This window comes from Rosa rugosa, chromosome 1, assembly GCF_958449725.1.
Source record: "Rosa rugosa chromosome 1, drRosRugo1.1, whole genome shotgun sequence".
Classification (NCBI taxonomy): domain Eukaryota; kingdom Viridiplantae; phylum Streptophyta; class Magnoliopsida; order Rosales; family Rosaceae; genus Rosa; species Rosa rugosa.
In genome coordinates, this window is record NC_084820.1 from 66357910 (window position 1) to 66384918 (window position 27009).

A 27009-nucleotide genomic window follows, 5' to 3' on the forward strand; every position below is an offset into this window, starting at 1 on the left:
TTGGAATTTTGAATGATATCGAAGTCCATCGTTTTACTGTGGTATAAGGAGTGTGAGGCAAATTTTCCTCACTATAAAATCCTGTGTTACTGATTAAACTGAAGAGATCTATACCAAAACGAAAAATTTGATCGAAGAGAGGAGCTACTACGTACGTACTATATAGATATCTAGCTTTATCTAATTTGCAGATGCACTTACTTTGTCCTGCCTGATCGATCTAACTTATGAACGAATCATATGCATAACTGTTGTTTATATACACACTCCTGCTTCAAGCTTGTGTGGTCATCAACTGTGCTATCCATGTCTTTTCATGAATTTTCAGTCAACAATTAATGGTTATGATGATGATATATATATGGTGGTGGAAACTAGCTAATTAATACTAATAATGTGTGATCAATTTGCAGAAGTTCAGAATTTACAAAAAGGCCGGACTCCCGGTTCCGCAAGCCGGAGCTGGCAGTAGTAGTGCAGAGTCTGCAGACAATCTTCATCAGCCAGCAATGGCATTACAAAAACAGTGGACTCTCCAATCCCAGGTTCCGTATACATATGAATTTTTTGGCACAGCCAGTACTTCAAGTGGTCAGTACTCGAACTGGCCGCAGCATCAGGGAGATGACCAGGGAGCGCAAAACTAGGGTAACTACGGAAGAACTTGGGTCAACTTGAAAGCTGGTGTGCTTTGTCGACCATGGCAATAAGAAATGGAGCTTTCATATTTTCTGGTGGTTTTAACCCTAGGGTGAGCTTTCAATAATTGGGCTCTGGTGTGAGCTTCTGAGACTGTTTTGGTTTTTGTTGTTGTACTGTTTGTATTGCTCGGGCCTTGGACTCTGATAGTGGGCCTTATTTGTGTTTTGTGTTTTTCATTATCTTTTTCTTTCTTTAGCAATTGAATAATAATGTGTTCTTCTTGGTTACATTTTCTCTAATGCAAATTTTTCATCAATGCCATTGGCTTTTGCTTCTCAATCCAAGATGGTGTAAACTGATTTAACCAGCATAATTCCAGGATTTGATCCTCACCCCATCAGAATTCATTATTGGGGAGTAAAAGATCGAGCAATTTTATATCTACCGTCTATGTTTTGGTCAATTGCAATTTTGGTTCTTGTGTCTTGAATTGCAATTAATTAACACAATAGCCCTACGCTTATGATTTCTTGAGTGATAACTCCTTGATATATTATTGGTCTGCTGATACATTTCCCCAAATAACTCTTCAAATTATCAATTCCAACGATATTAGGATAATGGAAAAGGGAGATTTGGAAGGAACGAACATATTTGACCCAAAAACAATAGTCAGTAGGTAATAAGTAGATATGGTTTCTATTAATTTTAGTGACTTATTGTTGAGTTGAAACTGTACAATATTTTTGTTTATCCAATTGATCAAATTTGAAGTATCATCGGAGACATTAACCCAAACGATGATCAGCGTAGTAATTGGAGAGCTCATAATGCTGACATGAACAACATCTGATGATAACTTGGTGATGTACAAAGTAAACAAGACCCTAATAGATAAGGAGCCATAGAAAGTTTTATTCCAAAGTACAATAATTCTGTGTCCACTACATTACAAGCTCCTTTGTCCTTACAGATCACAACCTTACAAATCCTACTATATATATGCTCTGACAATTGCACAACAATACAAGAACTCACCTAGAAAACTCGGTGCCAACATGTGAAAGCTAAGACATTATTTGAAAATTATAGATCTTATACAAGATTTTGTATAGTCACTAATCAAGGCGAGGAAGAAGCAGGGGGGATTCCAGGGATGAGAGGTACAGGTGGGAATGGGAATGGAGGCAATGGAGGGATTGTTGGGAATGATGGTGGTGGTGGAGATGGTGGAGTTAAACTTGGTAGTGGTGGCAAGCTAGGCAATGGTGGCAAATTTGGAATCAATGGTGCTGGTGGAGGCTGAAATGGGTTTGGGATAAGTGGAGGTGGGCTTGGCAGAAGAGGGTTTGGAGGCAAAATTGATGGTGGATTGAGAGGGTTCGGTGGGAAGAAAAAATCTGGGCGGGTTAGTTTTTCTTCTTCAGTTAGGTGCCTCTCTGTCTTTGAAGAGGTAGTTGTAGTTTTGGTATTGGAATGGGACTCCGTTACTTTTCCTGGGATGAGGGGTAAAGTTGGAATTCCCATTCCTGGAAGTCCTGGAAGACCTGGGAGTCCTGGAAGGCCTGGGAGAGGAGGGAGTTGTGGTAGTGGTGGAAGATAAGGAAGTCTAGGGAGAGAAGGAACACCAGGAAAGCTGGGTTCTTGAACTGGTGAGGGAAATGTCAAATCCTCAGTTGGAGAAAATGAGAGTTTCTTGGAATTAGTGATAACTTCCTTCTTGTTGTTTTGGATGAGGCTTGGTTTTTGGTTACATAGGTTGGGTTGGTTTAGGGGCTTGAAGGTGAAAAACCCAGCTGAGAAAATGTGAGTTCCTTGCTTCCTTGATTTGAGGTGAAGTGAAGATGAAGCTGCTGCTGAGGCCACAGCACAATACGGTTCGCTGCTGCGAATCAGCTTCACAGAACACCCTTCAATTTTCTTCACATGTTTGCTCACTGAGAAAGGCAATTGGACTTTGAACACTCCTTGGTTATCTGTCTTCACTTGGGCTTGAAAGCTGGGTTTTGATGAAGTCTGATCTTTGCACTCCACACCAACAGAAGCCCCTGCATAAAGAAAAATAGCACACAACTTTTTTAACTCAACGATCTCATTAATCCATATGACGTTATTAGAATTAGAGCATCCGACCCAAACCCAATTAAAACGCTCATGTTAGACTATTTTGATAGAGTAAATGTTGAAAATCCAAAAAATGGTTTCTTACCTGAAATGAAGTGGCTGGATTTTGAGAACCCATCTTGGAAACATGTCTCACAGTAAACTTTGCCTATAACCACAGCAGGTTGAAGCTTCTTCTCATGGTTAGCCTCTGAAGGAGTACTAAATGTGAAACTAATGAGGAAGAATATTGTTAGAAACCAAGACATTTTATCCCCCCCCTAAGAGACTCTATTGCTTCTAAGTTTCTAATAAGAATGAGTTGAGAGGTTGGGCTTTTATATAAGTTGCTGAGGCTCAAGTCTGATATAAATTCTCTGTATGATTTGCACACTTCTTGTTTTCTTCTGGTTGTTTGGAGGTTCAAATTAAAATTTAGCTTTTTCTGACCTCATGAAGCTTCTTAATTTATTTCACTCATGGAAAAAACCAGTCAACTGCAAACTACTAGCAGTGAATGTAGGTTCCTTTCCTACCACCAAACAAACCATACCAAAAGGAGATGGTAATTATCTTTTGTGGTATTGGGGAGGTGATGTGAGGTTGGATAAATTAAAAAAGAGGCATGCACCTAGTTTTGCTTTGCTGGTTTTTTGTTTATTTGACATTTATTGGAGTTTGTTTCTATGTTGGTGTAAGAAAATATGCCAAAGAGAATAGTTGGGTCGCTATTAGTTCACGAGACTTAGTAGAGCAACCATAGATATCATGAGTCTGGAGTGAAGCTGTACTATATATATTTAACCAATTAAACGAAGTTTACAATTATCATTCCACTGTGTTAGAACTTAGAATATGCCATTTGAGCAGAGAATGGGATGTTCATAGGTCAGAATGTGAATTTATTATTGAGATTCAGTACCTGGTGAGCTAGAACTAAAGCAAGTAACTAATGTCAATTCCAAATCCCATGGAGGAATTCTAGAAATCTTTGGATTCGCAGCCTTGTCTTGCACCTAACAAAAGAAATGAGAAAGGGTATTGGAGGTTTGATTCGAGCCTAGTAGCTATTGCAATGAAAATCCGACAACTATACTAAACAGGACCCTTAGAAAAAAGACAGACAATGTATATCAATCTAACGCAGATTTATGTGATGTAGTTGAGCACTTTCCAGCCAACTCAGGAATGTAAGCTGTAGGCTTCTGGGACATTCCCATGTGTTGGTGTTGCATGAAGATTCCCTTCGCATTATTTATTTCGAGTTTCTAGTTTGTGAGGATAAGTAATGGTTGTTTCAACAACACACTGGACCGTTTATAATTGCACACCATTTTGGGTGAAGAACTTGTACTACAAGATAATAAAAGGACACCACAATAGCACAAACTCCTATAATAATGTTACATCCACTGGAATTGACACATATTCTTACTTTCCGTCACGGTGTAACTATTACACACTCACTCTGTGTTTGACTGTTTGTCTTTACATATATATAGAAGCCATCACAGTTTTTGCTAACAGTAATCTTCCCAAAACCTCACCGTTTCATTCTTTGACAGTATAAGGAGGGATCTTGACGGTTCAAGATTACCTTTGACATTGTTATCTTGTGAAGAATGAAAGAGATATGTATTGTTACAGTTCATAAAGGGATGGTTTTGTCTACTTGTTCTAAGAGTCCATAGAAAGAAACATCTCTTTATGTATCACGGGTCTCGATTTCACGGGCGAGTTTAAGCTGTCTGTGCTATTGTTTGTTATTAACTTATTACAACAATGGCTTATCTTCATTGTCAAACTCGGAAACAAATTCCCAAATGAAAGGTTGCAAAATCTGAGCTTCTGAAGCATAAGATAAGATTGTTTATGCACTTTTGTTTTTGCTGGTGACAGATTACTAATTTACTATTAGACTATGCCATGCACTGTGACCATTTATATGGCTGCTGCGTCTGTCTGTCTGCCTGGCCTTCTCACCGTGATTTACTGAATCCGATTCAGCTCTATTTATTGTGCAAAATGATCTACTTATTAGACTGCTTTGCCTCGGATCGATGGATTGAGAGTAAAAGACCACTCGTAACAGATTTTTTGTTGGACGTGAAAAGACTTTCATTAAAGCCCAGAGGGCAAAGAAGCAGATATACTAGACCCAGAAGAATCAAGGCCCAGCAAACAATACAATCAAGCTTTCATAGTCAACAGCCCACACTAGTTAGACAAAGCTAACTAAGAGCAGAAACGTGAAAAAAGAAAAAAGGACCGCCAGAACCCAGCCATTGGTGCCGACGGTGGACATGGTAATCCGTCGCGAGAGAGAACATGGACCAAGGAAGACGGCGGCCTGTCAATCCAGACGTCCGGGCACGTCTTCCTCACACTAAGCGATGCAACACGATGGGCTACGCAATTCGCTTTTCTGGGAATCCACGACCATGAGATTTGCCTGCATGGAGGAGGAGTCGATACCATTGATGTTTTTTACTAGCTCTTGGCAGTCCGATTCGATCTGTATAGGGAGGTGAATGTACTTCTGGGAGGGAGAGAGAGAGAGAGAGAGAGAGAGAGAGAGAGAGAGAGAGAGAGAGAGAGAGAGAGAGAGAGAGAGAGAGAGAGAGAGAGAGAGAGAGAGAGAGAGAGAGAGAGAGAGAGAGAGAGAGAGAGAGAGAGAGAGAGCGAGGATATGGCAACTTTTCCTTCAGCTTCAATTGCCGAATTTGATCGGCAATGTTGAGATGCACCATCAACCAGAACTCCATTATCATTTCGCACAACAACACCCCTTTGACCAGCCAGGTTAGTTCTGTTATCCCAAGCCGCATCGAAATTGATTTTGATGCAGCCATTGGGTGGCTTTGTCCAAGTGGTTTTTGGATTATCGGGGTTCTGGTTTATGTTATGGGGATGAGTTTGTGAATGGTGGGTAATTTGTGATGGGGTTTGATTGTGAAGATGCAAGTGGGTTTGTTGTAGGTTGGCATGGTCAGAATTGGGATTAGTTGCAGTGAGGTTATTGGTTTGGGTTGTTTGAGGGTGGTGGGATGAGTTTGGGAATGTGCACGAATGGTCGGGGGGTGACACTATGAATGGGGTTAGGTTGCATAAGGTGTGAGAAGAAGTGTGAAAGGTTGGCAATGTTTGGGGTATGGGAGGAAAGAGTGTGATTTGGATTGTGAATGGGGAATGGGGAGGTAGGAATAATAGGGACGTACAGAAGAGGAGGGAGTAGAGTTAGAAATCATACCTGGCTCATGCTGATGACCATGATTCATTGCTTTCAGGAACTCCAGGGCAGCTTTTTCTGCTCGAGATGCAATCAACGTTGGATGGGTATTGGTGGCCTGATAAATGGCTTGACATCTACTCTTCCACAACTCCCAACAGATGAAGGAAATGATGGTAAGACAACTTTTTTGAAGCTCCTTATTTCGGCCTGCTAGCTTGAGAATTTGTTCCAACCATCTGTCAATTGATGTAATTTCTTGAACATTAATCTTGTAATTTAATGAACAAGCAAACCAAGTGCATATAGCAGTAGGGCAGAGTAGGATGATGTGTTCAATTGTTTCTGGAGCTAGGCCACAATTTGGACAAATAGGGGAGGCAACAATCTTTCTCTTGTAACAGATTGTGCTAGTACAAGAGCGGACATGCGATATATATATATATATATATATATATATATATATATATATATATATATTCCTTCCCGATCGAGTAACTACATTGTTTACTATGGATGAACGTACTGTTTGTCCAGGGTGGTGTCAGCTCCCAAAGCAGCACATAAGATATCAATAATCGACTGAACTGCAAAGTTGTACATTGGACTGGAGTGGTACAGATTCAAAGAAATCATGCAAATCCGTAGATGTAAAGCTCAAGCCTCAAGCCTGTTATTATTGACCACCACAAACTTTTGAAATACCCTAGCTATCAACAATGCTTGCCATCAAACCAAGCTATAAAGTTATAATACAACTTTTAAACATCTGAAACCCAGATCATATCATTTACCAACCAAATTCTCAAGTGATGCAAATTGCAAATATATCTCATGCCCAAGCATCAAAAGAAACTCATAAACATTAAACATATCTTATAGCCATAAACATTCGATAACATACATCTAGAATATGTAACTGTTTGCACCTGTTTTTTGCACGTTGACCTACTAAGCTCTCGCTGTTGGATGAGAGAGAATTTTGGCTGAGATTAAGTAAAGGCCAAGAATGAAGTCACTCGATCATTCGGCCGAGAATGAAATTAATTGGTCATTCAGTTGAGATGAGGAAATTAGTCAAATAAGCATTAGGTCGACCGAGAATATAGAGTTTAGGTCATACGGTCGAAATGAAGGTATTGACTGAAATCAGAGTTTCTCGGTCACTCGACCGAGATTATAGTTTTGAGTCGTATGACTAGGCGTTGTTCGATCACTCGACTGAGACTAGAGTTTTGAGTCTGAGATAAAGACATCGTTCAATCACTCAGCCGAGGTTTGAGATTTTGGGTCGAACAACCCAAAAGAAGATGAAAGTGGATCGCACGGTTACATGGTTGGGAAATCCAAGTTCAAATGAGTGACTACGCAGATGGGCTGAGAATGATCTTAGATATGCTCGACCAAGCCCAACTGACAAACATCGGCCGAGGAGTCCGTTCAAGGAAGGAATCCTTACAAGGAAAGAGTTCAAATCAATTAAGGATTTCAATTGTGAAGATTCCAGATATCAGTCGAATATGGACTAATCAATCTTAAAAGGAAGGAGAATCCTACTTAAATTCCACGGCTTGGAGAACAAGTTAGCTAGGGTTTTGATTTGTATATATAGCACCTTGTAACTCATTGTAAAAGGTCCTGCACCACACAAACAAATCAATATACAACTTTTACTCTCAAACTTTTCTCTTGCTATCTCACAGGTACTTTACCTTCGATTCAACTTTCACAACTTGTTTTCATTTCTAGTTTTTCTATTTCAATTCAGTACTTTACATTCAAGCACTTTACTTTCTTGTTCATTTACTTTATTGTCACTTTACTTTTCGCAACTTAGGAGTGTTTCGTAACATAGAATTATCGTCCATTGATCTCTTTCGGCCAATCCGGATTGGGTCGATGCGATTCGCTGTTCACACACACATAATCTCACAACGCTTTGACAACCCAGTCCACTTCACCTTCGTCTTTACCGTGATTTGCGAGTACTTTCACCCGATAGATCGCTCGCTTGTCACCCGGACGTTTGAGTTTACCCAAGAAGTGAACGTGATAGAAGATCCCGGTCAGGATTGACGCCTAACCGAAGTCCTTGCAACAGAGGCATTAGAACCTAACGGTCGAGAGGGTTCCTTCCTCGGCCTTCAATCATTTGATAAGAAGTCAGATATAAGCGCAAATCAGATCTGAACCTCGCTCGGCCATTTGGCCGCGAGTTGGCACGCCCGCACAGTTTTAGAATGACGATTCAACCACAGGTCCCTCGGCCCTCATTTCGGCCGAGACGATTTTGAGGCAAACAATAACCAATAAATTCTATATTAATGAGGTATCTAAAAGTAAGTACTTGTGAGCCCCGAAAATATAATAGAAGCTAAAGTGAAATAGTTTGAGATTTAACATGCAATCTTGATAATTGGTAAGGACACTGTTAGGGAATATTTTCTGAATTTTTCCAAATGTGAAATTTTCAATTTAAAGGTTTGAAAATAAAGTACGTGACGCGACGTTAGTGAGAATTTTCGGACACCTGAGCTATTTGTTATGATTTTTTTGAAGTTTTGGGACTATAGAAATTATTTAATGAAAAAGAAAAATAGAGCGATGCGATCTCAGCCGTCAAAATTATCCATCAGTTGATCTGAGCCGTTCGAATGTATTTAAGGAAGACAATAAAAGGGCTGAGATGAGATGGACGCATCAGATTTCTCCAAGAGTCTCAGCTCTGGAGACCCGATCGTCGACCCGAAACCATGACCTGACCGGAAATCTTCCGACCCGATCGTCTGACACTCGAAAGTTTCTAACTTTCCTGCGGTTCCGCAGCGTTTTCCGGCGACCGTTTGTCGTGCATGAGGTATGAAATGTGATCTGCTCTCCGAGCTCTACATGTCTGTATACTTATTTTTCTGTTTCGGTTGCGTATTGACGGATTAATTGATGATTTGTGTTTTTCGGTGTCATCGGAGTTCATTGTCCACGGCGGCTTTTCTTGTGATTCTGGGTTCATTCCCAATGATTATTGTCGTCCTAGAGCTAGAATTGGAGCTCGATCGGTAAGTTCTGTCACCGCCATGCCGCTGCTTGTGGTGGCGGCTTTGGCTTATCAGCTCATTTTCAATCTTCACCTGCGCCTTTGAGCTTGAATCGATTCTTGGTTTTGTTAAAATCACAGAAATGTGAAGCTGAAAAAGAAATCCTAAGAGTTGGGTCATCTGTGATCATGCCTGGGTTCGAGAACTTAAGGCAATACGGTGTTTACGCACTGCTGGTGTGTTTGTGTCAAGTGCAAATGCGTGGGTTTGTACAATTACTACAAGTAAAGAGTTCGTGTTTGGAGTGCTAGTTGAGCGGCGGAGTCTTCACAGATCGAGGTATAATCCTATACCTTGAATATGGATTTGTTTAACTGTTGGAAGGGTTCATGCATGCCAACTGGCTCTCAAATAGCTAGCGATTCTAGTTTGGGATTATACTTGATTGCCACTGTTTGAATTTTATGGTATGTTGACTTGTGAATTTGAACGTGAAGCAAAATTGTGATGGTTTAGAGTCCGGTGGAAATTAAAGGATATGTTATTTAGCATGCATGCATGGTTTAGCTAGCTAAAGTGGGAGTCATTTTGTTGGTGTTAATTGTCTGGGAGCACCGGTGGTATATTAATTGCGAAGGCTGTTAAAGGCAGAATGTTGGTGGTTGTGATAAAGAAAGGTTGCTGGAAGTACATTGTGCTCTTAGACTTGTTAACATAGCACTTTGGGGTGGCCGTGGTGGTGAATTATCAGGTTAAATTATATATATGAGCTTGTCTGCTTGACGAATGCTATTTGCTAGTGATGGCTTGTAAATTCTATAATTTATTGGTACCTATGCCATTTATATGGAATTAAAGGATTTGGGTTTCTTAATATCTGTGAATGTCGTCAAGTGCAATTAATTTAATGTTCTACCAAGGTTGGTTAGAGAACTATCAAGTTAACTAGTTAAGTTGTTTTGATTTTATTTTGGTCTTGTTGAAGTGTGAATTGCTTGGAATGAAAGGAATTATGGATAACTATTTATCCAAAGTTAGAATGCAGATATGACAAAATGATCAATTGAACAATTGAAGTGGACTTGATTTGAATGGGTGTCCTCATTACGACTAGTGAGTAAAGCAGTATCATTTGGAAATAATTAATTAGACTCAATAAGATTTACAAAGTGTTATTGATTGGAAAATGATTTTAACACTTGAATATTATCATTGTCGGACTAGGGACTCCAGTTACCCGAAATGTGAAACGTGGTGGTGTTGGCCTAGGAAAGCGAATGGGTTCAGAGCTGCAATGTTTCAGGTAGGGTATTCCAGACTCACCTCAGACCCTCAGTTAGCGATTTTTATGCATATGTTTTTATCGTAAATACTTGATGCATGAAAAATCTATATTTGGTGGTCTATGATTTACTGTTTGATGACCTGAGAGTGAGAGGAGCATAGCGACTTCCTTGGGCTTCGATCCCCTAAACCTCCGGAGGGGCTGTATGGACTGAAGAGTGTCTGACATCCTTTTAGGTGTGGCACTACTTCTAGGTGATACGGCGTAAGTGGACACTCTGGCTACACCTTGTCGGTGTAAACGATATTAATCGTGGTAAGGTTGTAGTTGGCATAGCGATCGGTCATCAGGTCTATTTCATTCTTCTGGGCCCTACTACATTTTTATAAATGAACAACGGTTGTTCGTGGTTTCGAACATGTTTATTTATATGCACTGTTTTCTCACTTACTTTGCCAGCACCTATATTTCAAATTGTTTTTACACCTAGCTAGGGTAGAGTCTTATTGAGCAGCGAGGATGAAAGCTCAACCATACAATGTTAGCATTGAAGTCACCCTCAAGTGCAAGAGGTACAAGTTATAGAATAGGGGATTAAGTAAGGATGTCGAACCCACGAGAATTGGTAAATCCTTTCCTAGCTAGGGAAAACCTAAGGAAAAACTAGAAGAATATGCAAATATACAATCACAAACAAAGGCTCACAAGTGAACCAAAGTTCATGGTGAGTATGTGCAAGATGGTGTGTAGAGATTTGATTTTGATTTTGAGATTGGTTTCTATTCAAATTGAAACAATGAAAGCAAGTAATATAAACTAAGCTAAACTAAACAAGTTGTTATCAAATGGATGGGAGTTACGGCGTCGGGTTTCACATTTTGCCTCCCTTGCAAGCATTAAAGCAATTGAATATGAATGATGCAAAGCTAATTGTCCCACTACCCTCTTAGCATTCGGATAGGACTACTAAGGCTTAAACCTCTTTCATTTTATTAACTCTAACCGAATAAGTCTAGAGCTAACTACCTAGAGACAAATTCAATTACTGGATAGGTCTCAATCCTTTGCCCCTAAATGCATAAAGCTTAGAGTTTAGGTAACCAAGCAAGCAAACCAATCCTATCTCTAGGTGATTTTAGCTCACTACCCTCACATGCACACATGGTGTGCTTTCATGCTCCCTTTTTGCCTAAAGGTAATCAATCTCTAGGAAAAACTTCATGTCATGGCAAACACATAACTCAAATTGATTAGGTCTAAGTAATGCATTCAACTATTGACTTAGCATGTGAGAATGACAACGTACATGAATTTGCATCAATTTATAAACAAAAGCATCAATACAAGCAAGTTTGGCTAGGGCTTTCAACCCTAGCCCCAACTAGTTCACTACTCACACATAGCTAGATACACAAGCTTCAACATTCTATTAAACATTAAATACATAAAGAGATAGAGAGTAAAGGGTGACTATTGATGATGCCAGAAGAGGTGGTGGAGATGGGTCTCCAAGAACATGATGTGGTGGTAGTCACCTCCTTCTCCTTGCTCTAAGCTCTTGATATTGGTAAGAATAGTGACATTTGGGATCTCTAAAGTGAGTTGTGGTGTTGAGTGGTGGAGGAAATGGAGGTTGTAGTGGTGGAAATGGTGGTTTTTGTGGTGGAAATGGTGGTGTCTTCTCTAGAGAGAAAATGGATCTTGGATAGGATGAAGATGATTGAATGGAGTCAAGAATGCTGAAGAATTAGTCTTTGGCCTCTCTTTGATCAGCTTGTATGTCCTCCTTGGTCCCAAAGTGTGCAAGAGATGCTCTTACACCATTGTCCCCCAAATGATCCCAAATTGGCAAGGTGACAAAATGTCACGCCCTGACTCGAGATATTCTTATAATCTCGAGTTAAGGTGTGAATCACATCTTAATTATAGAACTAAAATCTCTATAATCAAAATGTGACAATAAATAAATAAATAAATAAATAAATCGTGGACTAACAACTAGATAACAAGATCTCAAAATTCCAGCGGAAGCATATATTATATAGTCTTTATCACATAGTACACTAGTACAGTAGTACTCATTCTTTATTCCAAACAAACATAAAGAAAACACAAATTTCACAACCCATTTGACATTTTATACATATCGGAACTTCTTACTCTAGTATCTTGATTCCATACCTGCAAAATCTGTTAAGGGGTGAGCTCAACCAGCGGCTCAGTAGGGACATAAAACTTTCTCATGGATAATTGACCAAAGATAATACCATCATATATTTCAATTATAACGTGCATATCAAACAATGATGCAATCCAACTCCATTTATATACCCGTTAATTCATATACCAGAATACGCAAGCCTACACGTCCCATACCGTGTATTTTACAGTTTTGCAACTGTGACTTGAATATCCAAACATATAAATTAATCCCATGACTCAATCAAATCCCCCAAACCCCTTTTGCTATTCATCTTGTCTGAAACATTGATCTCCAAGCCCAAATCACCTAAATATATCGACAATTATACCGCCGATATTCTAAACCTAAATGTGCACACGGGCTCGCCTGAGCTTGATCCCTACAATGTTCAGACTCAACTACACAAAAGATAATTCCCACAACACCAAATAACCATAATTTTCCCCCAACTCCTTTACAGTTGATGAATAACCACCTCCATGAAAACATGCACTTACATCGATCAACGTATATTTCGTACATGTAATTCAAATATCATCAAAAAAATCATTCAAACATAATAACATATACACGGAGCACATAAAATCAATATCCAATCATAAAAAGTTTCCCCGAGATCCCCCTACCTTATTTTCGATAATCGTGGACAATACAAAATAAAATCAAGCCTCCTAGGTCGTCAAAAAATAGTTTCACCAAATCTGAATTTTCTTTCCACCAATAGAAAGAGCTCGTGAAGACGAATCCGTAGGCGAAAACGGATCCTAAATCGGACTTACGGTTCAAAAGTTATGCCTAAAACAAATTTTAGAGAGATAATGAAAATAGAGAAATGTAGGAGAGAGAAGCTCTCCGAAAATTGTGGAGGAACTATGATCTGGTTGGGTCCTATTTATAGGCCTGATGGAACCGACATAATAGGTAAAGTTTGTGGTTTTGGTCCATGAATGAATGACACGTGTCAAGGCTCTACTAATTTTCCAACACTTGTACGCCACATGTCAAACATATAGCAAACTTTGTCTAAACAAGTGACATGTGTCCCATGACTGTTGTAATTATGAGTGGCACGTATGGCTGCTACTCCTTGGCCACTAAGTCATGCTTTTGGCCAATAATGAGTCGTCACGTCGTCACCTAATTTGTTTTGCATCCAAACTTCAAAAATTCCTTAAAAATAGCTCGGGAACCCGAAAAATTCACCGAAAAATGCTGTGAACTCGTGGCGACATATACTTTCCATTTCCAACCTAAAAAATAAAATTTGACTAACTTCAAAATTCAGGATCTTACACAAAAGGACAAGGTGTAGGGAGATATTTGAATTTCAAGTGATGGGAGATTCTCACAACCATGGTCCTCCTTTGCTGGAGAAAAGATCCTCCATGAGTGGCGGCTCGCCGGAAAAGTCGATTTGCAATTTTCTTCCAATCTCTGTGTTTTCTTCCCCTAGCTTCAAATCTCCGCATTTCAAGCCTCAAATAGTCATTTTATTCTCAATGCAAGGTTTCCTACAAATAAAAGGAAATGGATTAAAAAGGGTAAAATAGCATGGAAGACAAATCGATTTTCATAATTATTGGACACAATTGCATAAGTAATTTGTGACTCAACATACAACAGATTGTGGATGCAAGTACTGTGTACGAGACGAGATAGCTGGACGACGCAGGGTGTGGCTTAGTTGCTTTGTACTTTAAAAGGTTATTGACGGGTCAATGAGAGTTGGTTCAGTTGGCAAGGGCGGACTTGAGGTGTAAACCCACACAAGTTCGATCCCCGCTACCAACAATCTCTCATTTGGTGGGCAATCTAGAAAATGTCCTGCAAAATTCCATACCAATGGGTTCGGCTGGGCTGAGACACTGGCCAGTTTTGTAAGTCATGTTGGGTTGAGGTCGTAGGTTTGCCATGACCCTAGTAGTGTATGGAAGCCTCCCTCTTACCTAAACTTTTTCTCAACACAAAAAAAAAAAAAAGGTCATTGACGGAATTAGATCTGCATGACAAGTTCTCTTATTTCTTTGACTCCCGCATAATTTATTTATCGAGATTGTGATTGTTTGTAAAATACCTTCTTTGTATTTCAGACCTTGGCCTTGAATTGATTGAACATTCAATTATTGTTTTGAAATGACTTGTATTGGTTTCTAAAGAATTTCTATTGGCTTTACAATTTTCACCTCATTTAAACAAATACTTCTGCGCTCAAATTTCTTAAATTTTCGAAATGGATTTACTAAAAGTTTAAGTCTCTATCTTTTTGCCTTGCGGGTTCTTAGGATTTGAGTTAAGAAATTCTTAGCTTAGGTTCTAAGGATACGCGGCACTGTAATGTACTCGATTTGATGAGGTGCAAATCGGGGTGTTACAGTACCTCTTGACCAGACATCAAAAGAAAGTTTAATGGAATACATTATATGCGTGACATTAGATAACGTACCTCTAGAACAAGTAACCAAATAAATGACATAGGTATGAGGATCTAAATCTATATTCCTTCTTCTTACAAGGTATTGAAAAAAACTCATAGCACAAAACAACCTACCTCAAAGTGATGAACATTGCTAAATGTCATATATTTGAGATAGGTAACCAATGAAACTTATAGCATAAAAAAAATTTAAAAAAATAAACAGTAGGCATTAAAGTTTTAAATCTTGAAAGTCATAGTTACTAAATACTTTTTTTTTTTTTTACTCTGGGTTGTATGATCTCCTGTTGTGGTACTTCTACTATTAAGGGCCATTGCCATATGACTGGTTTTACTAGATTTTGTTGAAATTACAAAAATATCGTAAAGTTTCTAACCAAACTACTCGATGAAACATAAGCTTTAGCCATTAGTTCAATGACTTGAGAGTTCTTAAAATAAATGGCCATGGCCTACGGATGTATCCATATTTTGGTGGAACTGAGTTAGCCTCGATTCCATCGACATAATGAAAATCATATTTTCAGTGATATAGCTCGAATCCCTCTGTGAATTGGTTCAATTCTAAGCTTCCTCTATCAATTTTCATTTGTAGCTTCAAAATTTCTTAACATTGTTTTGCTTTGTTGTTTGTGATTAGGTCTTTTACATTCTTATAAGCTATATCTGTATATTGAGTTCTGAAAGAATTTTTAAACTGCAGCACATCCATTATGAGAAAAAGTCAACTTATTAATGGTTTACTAATCCTATTTAGGGTCAGTACCCTATGGTGGGTCAGTAGCCCTAATCACAATGCCCCTAATTCTCTATAAGATTAGTTTGAAACAGTGAATGGTATAGGCTTGAGTGGAATAATGTAGTGTAATTGAGTGCATGCTGCATTTACTGTGTTTATGCAATCGTAGTAGCAATCCTATGTAAGGCAAGTTAAGTTTCCTTTTTGAAATCTGCATTGACTCTAAGGCATGCCTCAGTTTGTGAATTTAGCTAGCTCAGTGTGATAGTGTCATCTTATCAATTTTTTGGATGTGTTTCTATAGCTTTGGAATCTCATTAAAGTTGTTGATTTATAGCATCTATATGTTTCATTGCTTTGAAAATGTGAGATGCATTATATGATTTCCTTATAGTTCTATATTTGTATCGCATGATTGTGTAAATACATAATATATGAATTTTATGTGTTCTCATTTTCAATTAATTTCTGAGGATCAGTAGCCTAATAAGGGTCAGTAGCTTTAGCTTTGCTTGCTTTGGGTGAAATATTTGTGCAGCTTTACTTGACTAGTACTGTGTTATGTTCGTATTCTAAGAAAAAGATCTCATCTTTTTTGAAATTTGAACATCTCAAGTAAGGATTTCATTTTTGAGTAGTGGGCTTGTGTTCCTTGAGTCCTCTATGTTTGGTGCAACATGTGTGATTAGTTTGTGATTGTTATTTTTGAGAATGTGTTTCTTTTGGTTTAAATTTGTCCTCCATGTTATGTCACCACATATTTAGGATTAGATACATGGATAATGAGTAAGCTACTGAGGGTTAATATTTTTTCATAAAGATGTTCTACTGACGGTCAATACTCATATATTTGCATATCATATATACATATTAATTACAATGACAAAGAGGAAGGGGAAAGCATTTGTTGAAGAAGCAATAAGTATTCAAACGAAAGACAAAAGAGAAAAGCTGCTGCAATTAAAGAAGAGGATATAGCAACTAAAAGGAATAAGATAAGAGCACAGAGACCCAATTACATACAATATATATAAATGCAATTCGCATGCATTCTGGGCTGCCATAGACACCTACATAACAACAATTGGAAAGAAGATATAGGGAAAGCTGAAGAAAATGCCGTTTTGGGGATTATATGTTCACCTCTATCAGATGAGTTTTTAAAGTTATATGACTTTAGGTTGACCTTTGCTGATCATGATCAAATTTTGAGCTTGTATATCATATTTTTCTATTTAATTATAATATCAGTTTTCTCAGCTCAAGTTGGAACTCTATTTCATGTCATAATGGATGGGAAGAGATTGATTTATGGGATAGAGAAAACTGGGCTTTATTGACACATTCAACTAATTCAATATATGTAGATGCAGAATGACGTATTTGCCAACAAATTGAACTCTAGAGAAAAACGATACAATCAAAGAAAAGAACAAAGATAAGAATGAAGTATCCTTCATAATGATATTGAAGGTCAGTAACATTAAATCATGTTAACTACAGAAGCTCTTTGAATTTATTTAAAACTCTACAAGGTCAGTTTGGTAATTTACTCGTTAACATAAATCAATTCAAAAATGGAAGGAAAATGCCGCATGGGTTTGGGCCTTGCGCATGGATCAGCTACAGTACCGCAAGGGATATGAAAAAAACAGGCCTGCTAATGGTAAAATCTGGGCTGAAATTGTACCTAGTGGTAATTTGCTATAAGATTGAAATGTTTTGATGAACATAATCATTCTGCCTTGAAGAACATGTCAAAATCTTCTAAATGATTCCAACCTTGGAGGCCAAGTCTACTTGATGCTTAAGCTTAGTCTCTGTAATCTCTTTGTAAATCTATGTGTTTAATGCTTTCCTTAATACATGTATTTGGTGTAATATAAATAAGCAATACAATTGATCCTCTCGGTGTGAGGTTTACCACAAACTCTTTGTTCTCTTTCTGTTATCTTTCATGGTATCACAGTCACAAAGCTAAACAACACTTCTTCTTTTTTTCTTCCTTTGCAACCCTTACCCTCTACATCCCATCGTCACTACCGGTCATGGCCTCTTCATCCTCGTCCTCAACAGCTATTCCCACCATAACTATTCTTCTCTCCATCAAACTAGACCGTACCAACTACTCTCTTTGGTTGGCACAGATTGTCCCTATTTTGTGGAGTCGAAATCTTATCGGCTTTGTCAATGGCACCAACAAATGTCCTTCTCCATTCAAAACCACTGCTGATGGGAAACCTACTAAAGAAGTGAACCGTGACTATGATGATTGGATCCAGAATGATCAATTGGTCCTTAGCTGGATTAACGGCTCCCTCACGCCTTCAGTTCTTGCTACTGTGGTTCGCTTTCCCTCATCTCGTGCTACCTGATCTTCTTTGGAAAAACGTTATGCTTCTCAATCTCAGAATAACATTTGTTATAAAAATTGGGCCTATAATGAATTGCCCCTTATTTATATTTATATTGTCGCTGAAGAGGCAGAATTGACACAAGAAAACGCGGGGATATATTCGAAATACTTCTCGCTTCATTGAATGCTAAAATGACATTCACAGTGCTCCTAATCATAGAATGCAAGGACCGGCTTCACATGAATATGCCAAGCAGCAGCATTAATTCACCCATCAACCAGGAACATATGATGGCTATGTATGGTTCTGTATGTCACTAAGCTTTAAAGCTATCGAAAGATTTACATAATCTAAATTTCTGTTAAAATAACACATCAACCAAGACTATGTGCAGTTTTATGTACCTATCGTAGTATCGTATTCTTGTTGAGGACTTTCGCTTTATGGGCATGCATGGTTCAAAATTACTGTCAACGTACACACGAACACTTTCATCAAGATCCCGTCAACCGTGTATAGAACTTGGAAAAGAAAGAGCTAACAATTTCAGGGAATAATCAAACAGGCTAGGGTTCTTACAGTGACGTTAATATGTAGTCGATCTCTTGCAGTTTTACAAGCGCGCACCAAGGAAGATCAGATACCTTACCATGTTAACTTTCAGTATAGAACTATATCTGATTTCAAGTTCAGATCTTCGGGAATCAAATTCTTCAGGTTTTGTCTGCAAGACACTAGCATATTCAAGCTAGCCAGGGTCCTCAAGCCAGCAACCTTCTCTTTCCTTAGCCCAAATTAACCTCCAACAACACAACGAAAAAGGGAATGATAACACACACCAAATGATACTATATATTGGGCCAAACAAAAGAGTTCTTGTAGTGGAAAGCTATCAAGAGCTAGTAAAATTAAGTTTTGCAACATTCAAAATTGTCCAACCGGCCCAAACAATGGGAATTAACTTCAATCGATATATATCCTATAAAAATTTACCTCGAGTGCATGGCCTATATATACAAGACTGCCCTCATTTCCTGATACGCCTGAAGGCTGAAGCACTGAAGTAACTACATCACTAGCTATGTCCCATGCAAACGCTCTATATATAAGATTCTGACACAGACTCCTAGCTTCTGCAGCTTTGTTCAGTGCATCTTCAGTAGCCAAAAATTGCTGAACATAAGCTTTCTGTGAACATGATATGGCAACTAAAAAGGAATTATTAATAACTCACGACTTTCCTTAATTTGAACAGTATGTCTGGCCTTCTATGGCATTAGGGTTTAGCCTAGCTATTCTATGGATAAGAACCAAAACAAGAGCGATACAATATCCAGAAAATTAAAGAAACAGTACGTACGTAGTTCATGTCAACTTTAGAAAGCCTAATGAAAAATCTAACATTAATACAGAAGAATATAAAGTAGAAAAAAGACTTTGATCTGTTTGTTGCCCTTCAATATTATTCATCTCCGAATAGGAGGATATAGAGATACAAGTGAATCCTAATAGGACAATATCTCCTACAATTATACAGAATACGTAATCTACATAAACAAGGAAAGTAAATATTTACATAATATTCTACACTCCCCCTCAAGTTGGTGCATAGATGTCGATCATGCCCAACTTGTCAATTGAGTTGTCAAACACTTTCCTTAACACTCCTTTCGTAAGAACATCTGCTAATTGATCTTCTGTATAAACGAATGGGAAACGGATAATCTTTTTGTCCAGGTTTTCCTTAAGGAAGTGTCGATCCACCTCCACATGCTTAGTCTGATCATGCTGAACAGGATTATGAGCAATTTCAATAGCAGATGTGCTATCACAATGCAAGTCCATAGGTTTCTTGAGTTTAAAACTCAAATCTTTCAACACATTACGAATCCACAGCATCTCGCAAATTCCATGTGCCATTCCTCGAAACTCAGTTTCCGCACTCGACCTAGCAGCAACCTTCTGTTTCTTACTGCGCTAAGTCACAAGATTTCCTCCAACAAATGTAAAATATCCAGATGTAGACCGTCTGTCAGTCTTATCACCAGCCCAATATGCATCCGTGTACCCCACAACTTCCAATTCATCTTCCTTTTTTAACAACAAACCTCTTCCAGGTGCCATTTTAAGATATCTCAAAATACGATACACCGCATCCATATGCTCTTCACTGGGACAATGCATAAATTGACTAACCACACTCACAACATAAGCAATATCAGGTCGAGTATGAGAAAGATAAATAAGCCTCCCTACTAGACGTTGGTACCTTCCTTTATTAGTTGGAACCTGATCCGGATAGATGGCGAGGTTATGGTTCATCTCAATCGGTGTCTCAATGTGTCTGCAGCCAAGCATTCCGGTCTCAGCTAACAAGTCAAGCACATACTTACGTTGGGATAAAGAAATCCCCTTTTTAGACCTTGCAACTTCAATTCCAAGAAAGTACTTCAATTGCCCAAGGTCCTTCATCTCAAATTCCTTAGAAAGATACTTCTGTAGCACCTCTATCTCTTTCAGATCTTCCCCTGTGACAATCATATCATCAACATATACTATCGGAGCGGTAATCTTACCCTGATTACGCTTGATGAACAAGGTGTGATCCGAGTTGCTCTGTCTATAACCAAACATCCTCATAGACTTAGAGAACCTTCCAAACCAAGCTCTAGGAGACTGCTTCAAACCATATAGAGACTTCTTCAACTTACAAACCTTACCAGTATCACAAGGCATATTTTTGACACCTGGCGGCATATCCATATACACCTCTTCCTCCAAGTTTCCATTGAGGAAAGCATTCTTCACATCAAACTGATATAGAGGCCAATCTTTAGTTGCAGCAAGTGAAATTAATATTCAAACAGTGTTGATCTTTGCTACAGGGGCAAATGTCTCTTCATAATCAATTCCATAGCGCTGGGTGTATCATTTGGCGACTAATCTGGCTTTGTACCTGTCAATGCTCCCATCAGATTTAAGTTTTACTGTAAACACCCAACGACATCCAACAATCTTCTTTCCAGCAGGCATAGTCACAATATCCCAAGTTAAGTTTTTCTGCAAGGCCTCTAGTTCTTCATTCATTGCTTGAGTCCACTTAGGATCCGCCAATGCATCCTGTACACTACTAGGAATAGATACAGTAGATAATTGATCAACAACAAGTGCATGTGACCCAGACAACCTATGGTTAGATATGTAATTAGCTATAGGATATTTAACTTTGGCTCTGATGTCTGGTTCATATTGTTTCTTAGGAATATCCTTGGTAACCCTCTATGATCTCCTAGACTCAATATTATCTACCCTTAGATGATTCATTTAAAATTAAAGGTACCTGAGGAGGAACATTCGCAGCGGATCCTTCAGTTGATGATGTAGAGGGGGGTAAAAACTCTCACAGGTGAGAACTCTAAATTATATTGTCTTGATTGGATGAGTCACGGCTGAGCTGATCAATGGGTAATTCATCAGCATCTGTCCTATTCGACTGGTCATGAAGAAGTCGGCTGGATGGCTCATGATGTTGACTAGATGAGGACCCCACGGGTAGGTCAGGTCATGTAGGTCATAATATCGGCTGGATGGGACAAATCCACTCTGGATGGTCTTGTTCAACCGGTCATGGTGTTGGTTGGATAGGGACCCCACAGCCATGGGCCCACTGCCATTGTCAAGACCATCTTCTATTTCTTCTTCAAAAAACACGGCATCTTCTCTTCCTTTTTTCAAGGCCACGGGTCCACCTTCTATTTATTTTTCCAAGGCCACGGGTCCACTGCCAGTAGAACAATCAATATTCCCAGCTTCTGTTTCTTTTTCTTTTCCTACTGCTCCACCTTCTTTTTCTTTTCTGTTTCCAACCCCAAATCTCAATTCCAAGGTTTCTAATTCTTCAAATGTAAATAAATCTCGAGGATTTCCTTCACAATCTCTCTCCCCCTGAAGGGAAGACCCCGAAGCTCCCCCTGAATAATAAAACTCGGACTCACGAAACGCAACATCAAGAGAGACATGTATAGTGCCAGTAAGAGGATCATAACATCTATAACCCTTCTAGAATTCAGCATAACCAACAAATATACACTTACGGGTACGGGGATCAAGCTTGCTACGTTGAGACTTAGGAATATGAACATAAGCAACGCACCCAAAAACACGGGGCTCTAGGTTAGGTAACGATGGAAGTGACAGAAGTTTCTGAAGCTGCTGCTGAGGATTTTGAAATTCAATCACCCGAAAAGGAGTACGATTAATAAGGTAGGCAGCGGACTTCACAGCTTCTCCCCAATATTCACGAGGTACATGCATACCAAACAAGGAGGCATGAACAACTTCAAACAACTGCCGATTCTTTCTTTCTGCCAATCCATTCTGTTGAGGAGTATATGCATTCGACGTCTGATGTCGAATTCCATGAGATTGCATAAACTCCTGCATAGGGCCATTAACATTTTCTCCGCCATTGTCAGATTGAAAAACTTGAACAGTCTGTTGGTATTATGTAGACACCATCTTGTGAAACTCTTTGAACTTAGAATACACGTCACTCTTGTTCTTTAATAACGACACCCAAGTCATACGGGTACAATCATCAATAAAAGTCACATAATATTGAGCTCCAGAAAGAGAAGGGATCTTGGCAGGGCCCCAAACATCAGAATGAATTTTCATAAACGGAATGAGACTTTTATTAAGACTAGGTGAATATGAAATTCGATGACTGTTAGCCAGTTCACATACATCACAATGAAAATCTGAAGCACTAACAACAGAAAACAAATTAGGTTGCAGTTTTTGAAGATAACTAAAAGACAGATGACCCAAACGACGATGCCATAGCCACATTGTTTCCTTAGCATTCTCTACCCCATTGACCTGATTCACTTGTCCTAACAGCTATTGCTCTCCACTTTCTGTCAGATCCAAGTAGTAGAGTTTCCCCCTTCTAACACCATAACCAAGAATCTGCCGAGTCAGAATGTCCTGAAACACACAGAAAGAGGGATAAAAAGTCACAATACACGCTAGTGCTAGAATAATCTGGCCAACAGATAGGAGATTATATGCTAATGAAGGGACAACTAATACAGAGTCAAGGGTTAATGTGTCAGATAGGACAACAGAGCCTTCTCCGGTAACCGGAGTTGGAGTACCATCAGCAGTAGAAACAATATGTTGAGACGAAGGTTTCAGCTTTTTCAAGAGGCTAGGATCATTAGTCATATGGTCAGATGAACCTGTATCAATTATCCAAGAACTATTCATAGATACCTTACCCTTCATACCTGACTGTGCGACGTTAGCGGAGGCATTGGATGGTTGCTCTTCCTCTGTAGTAGCCACAGCAGCTTTTCCAAGGTTCTTTCGCGGTTTCTTAGTGAAATCCCACCAATCAGGGTAGCCAATTACTTCATAGCACCGTTGCTTGCTATGACCCAAATCTTCACAGACCGGACACTTTGTATTTGCATATAAATGTCTTACCCGGAGGGCGGCGTGGTGAAGGAGTTGAGAAGCCTGGGGGAGGACCCTGTCTGCGTTGGACAGCCATGACAGAGGATTCAGAGGCGTGTCCCATTGCCTGCCTATCAGAATGCACCTTTCGAACATAGGCATAACTTTGCTCCAAGTCGAATTTCGGGTCTTTGCGCATAATCTCACCACGGACTTGATCATACTCTGAATCGAGTCTACTATGAAACATGTGAACTCGCATTCGTGCCATGGCAGTATTCTCTTGAACAACAACAGCCACTGTGTTATTTTGGGAGGCCATACGCTGATCAATCTCTTGAAACATTCCCACCAATTCATTGTAGTAGGTAGGAAAAGTTCGGTCATTCTGTTTTGCTCCAAAACACTTCTCATTTAATTTGAAAATCCTAGTTTCATCAGAATCATCATAAAAAGTCTTCTCAACTGCTTCCCAAACATCTTTGGATGTTGGGAGCAAGGTCTTAAAAATCGAAAATATCGCCGATATTTTCGTTTTTTTGAGTGGGCGATATATCTGCTGCCTTCCAAGTGAATTTCGTGCGATATTTTCGAAATTTCCCGAAATTTCGGAAAATATCGTTAATATCGCGATATTTCGGCGAAATTCCCTTATCCAACTTCTCATTTGCTGATTTTCTCACATGCAAGTTGGTTGACTATCCCCACCACGTGACACACTAATATTCAAACTAAAATTCCAATCAAAAAGCAACTTGGGGTCTCCAAGGTTCGAACCTTGGTCACCTCAATCCTCTTTGAATGCCTTGACCAACTCGGCTGCATCTGCTCTTCAATTTTATTTGCAACATTCTAGTATATATTCTAAGAATCTGAAAACTTAAGTAGATATCCAATCAATAACTAACTTACAACCGATCAATACATATATATTCCTTAGTATTTAGTATTTACCAACAATTCAAGACTACAAAAAGGAGTATCATTTAATAACCTATTCTTCACAATACACTCAAGACTCTACAAATAGAGATGATGAAGATAATGAAGATTTTGTACATAATATGTCTTCTATGTGGTTCTAAGTTACTCATGTAATTCAAGGTGTAATGTATGATATGTACAAAAAATGTATGTAAGGCATGTTGGCCTAGCCTCCCATTGAGTTTCTAGCAATCAAAAAATAAAAATTAGATGTTTATTTCAAAAAATTTAAGAGTTGTCAACGATTCAGGCATTTACTGTTTCATCTTAAATTATTACAACTCAATATATAACAATGTTTATTCAAGGTTATTTTTTCATATATAGTAGATAATTGATAAGACAAACATATCCAAAAGTTTCACTTAAAATTTCCATATTTTTCTTCAAATTTCCATCATTTTTCTTGACTATTTACCGAAATCGATATATCCACGATATTTCCGTCGAAATTTCCGTTTTCCGGACCATCGATATTTCCTCGAAACTCGATATTTTGGTCCTTGGTTGGGAGGTGGATATACCGATTCATGAGTGATGGCTCCATAGAATCAATGAGCCAACTCTTCACTTTTTCATTGTCTGTGGCCCAAACTTCAAATTCAGGAGAGTTCTCATCTGGTGGAGCTTTGGCTCTAGTAAGGTAGCCTACCTTTCCTCGTGCTCCAATCCTCATCTTCATAAGAGGTGCCCATATGGTGTAGTTGGATTCGCTCAAGGCAACGCCCGTAGGAAACGCTGAATTATCTTAAGCGGTGGTATGATAATGGTTGATGATTGGAGGCTTGTTATGGAGTGCAAGGGTGGCAGCGTCGTCTTCCATTGACCAAAAAATAAGAGGCCTACACGTGACCAAGCTGAAAACAATAGGAGGTCAGGAGGTCTAGTAGGAGGTCTTAGTCAAACAAGGTGTGCAGACTTAATTAAAACGGTGCAGGATGTCTTTGTCAACCAAAAAGTGTGCAGCAATTCCAATTCAATTGATGATGATGACTTTTAGTTTCGGTGCAGCCAATCAGTGGGACTTGGCTTCTCTGCTATAATATGACATGCTATAATTTGCTTGGATTCTATCACAACCGTCAGATATAGTTTTAAGGGTCAACTGATGTCACATCAAGAAACATCAAGAAGTTTTAAGGGCCAGATGATGCACTTTTTTTTCTAGCAAATTATAGTTATAGCAGAGAAGCCAATTTCCAATCGGTGACTTTTAGAGTTTCAGTTTCGCACTTCAAGACTTTTTTGTCTTCAATGGTTCGGGCTTCGGGTTTCGGCTTGGCTCTGATACCAAGTAGAAAAAAGACTTTGATATGTTTGTTGTCCTTCAATATTATTCATCTCCGAATAGGAGGTATATATAGAGATGCAAGTGAATCCTAATAGGACAATATCTCCTACAATTATACAGAATACGTAATCTACATAAACAAGGAAAGTAAATATTTACATAATATTCTACATATAAGCCGTCTTTCAAGAAGTTGAGGAGTTCCTCTTGAAGGCGCATCGTCGCCTATATATATCATTCCATTTCCATAAAATTTGATATTGTAACAGTGACTCACATCAGGAGAAGAAACATCGACAACACTCTGGTTCTCATACTTTTCTGATTAGGCAATTTAACATATATCTATACTATTATTAAGAGAAAGAGAGTTTGCTTTCCAAAACTGAATTTTTTTACCAATTTAACTTTTATATATTAAAAAACTATGAAATATAATTAATCAATAAAGATAATATAGTAAATTGTAAAATAGAAAACAAAATAATAATAAAAAAAAAAAAACAGAAAATGTGGTAGTTGTACAAGAAGTTTTTCCACTACCTTTAACTTCTCTCCATACACATAGTGGGTGGGCCCTGCTAGTTAGTAATTAAGTTAAGGGTTCACACAGAAAAAAAAATTAACTGTCAGCTGGGGAGCTATTGATAATTGCAACATGGTTTCTAATTGAGGGATTCAAATGAGAGATCTTATACACCATTTCGATGATCATATGTGGTGGAAGAGATTTACAAGCTTCTTTATGTTTCTTTCTCGAGTTGTGTCAATAAGAAGAACATAATATCGATCATCTGCAGCTTTACTAACCAAAATTAAGTGTTGAATAAACAGCTATTGTTTGCACTAAATTAAGCTGTTAACCAATTAAATTCAAGAGACGACGAATACATACTTAACCTTTGAGAATCCCTAATAGTTAATATAGTACGTAAGAAAGATGTTTACGATAATCTGGAATATTTCCTCACACTGTAGATGGTAAGATCCAATATTACTTGCTTATGCCCACATTATGAATGAGCTTTATATTTTGTTTTGTTTTATTTTTTTTATTTTTTTTTCGAGTGCAAACGTCAAGTTTACTAATAAGAGCACATATGATCCAGCTTATAAGGTAGATTAATTTTTGTTTATCCGATTATCAAAATTTAAAGTATCATTTGAGGTTAGCTCAAAAAAGTATCATTTTACCCACAAAGTAATTTGATGTTAAATATTAGGGATGTAAAAAGGAACAAAGTCTA

The 27009-nt window shown here is 38.5% G+C and overlaps 1 protein-coding gene and 2 long non-coding RNA genes across 3 annotated transcripts; 1 reads left to right on the forward strand and 2 right to left on the reverse strand.

The window, feature by feature from the left end:
* Positions 1 to 1511: 1511 nt before the first annotated feature.
* On the reverse strand, positions 1512 to 3072 carry LOC133745270 (uncharacterized). Its single transcript, XM_062173329.1, has 2 exons — positions 2852 to 3072; positions 1512 to 2690 (listed from the first exon to the last, which is right to left on the reverse strand). The coding sequence occupies exons 1-2, from the start codon at positions 3012 to 3014 to the stop codon at positions 1765 to 1767; spliced, it is 1089 nt and encodes a 362-aa protein (XP_062029313.1). The 5' UTR covers positions 3015 to 3072; the 3' UTR covers positions 1512 to 1764.
* A 5696-nt stretch (positions 3073 to 8768) lies between these two features.
* On the forward strand, positions 8769 to 10731 carry LOC133745280 (uncharacterized). Its single transcript, XR_009863536.1, has 3 exons — positions 8769 to 9030; positions 9150 to 9348; positions 10234 to 10731. It is a non-coding gene; the product is annotated as an uncharacterized LOC133745280 (long non-coding RNA).
* Positions 10732 to 12305: 1574 nt separating this feature from the next.
* Positions 12306 to 13344, reverse strand: LOC133745286 (uncharacterized). The gene is made up of 2 exons (XR_009863537.1): positions 13124 to 13344; positions 12306 to 12484 (listed from the first exon to the last, which is right to left on the reverse strand). It is a non-coding gene; the product is annotated as an uncharacterized LOC133745286 (long non-coding RNA).
* Positions 13345 to 27009: the final 13665 nt, after the last annotated feature.

Excerpts from the sequence above, each read along its gene's own strand:
- LOC133745270 (XM_062173329.1), bottom strand. The coding sequence starts at position 3,014 with ATGTCTTGGTTTCTAACAATATTCTTCCTCATTAGTTTCACATTTAGT. Across the intron at positions 2,691-2,851 it reads ATCCAGCCACTTCATTTCAG|GGGCTTCTGTTGGTGTGGAG; the intron begins GTAAGAAACCAT and ends TTCTTTATGCAG.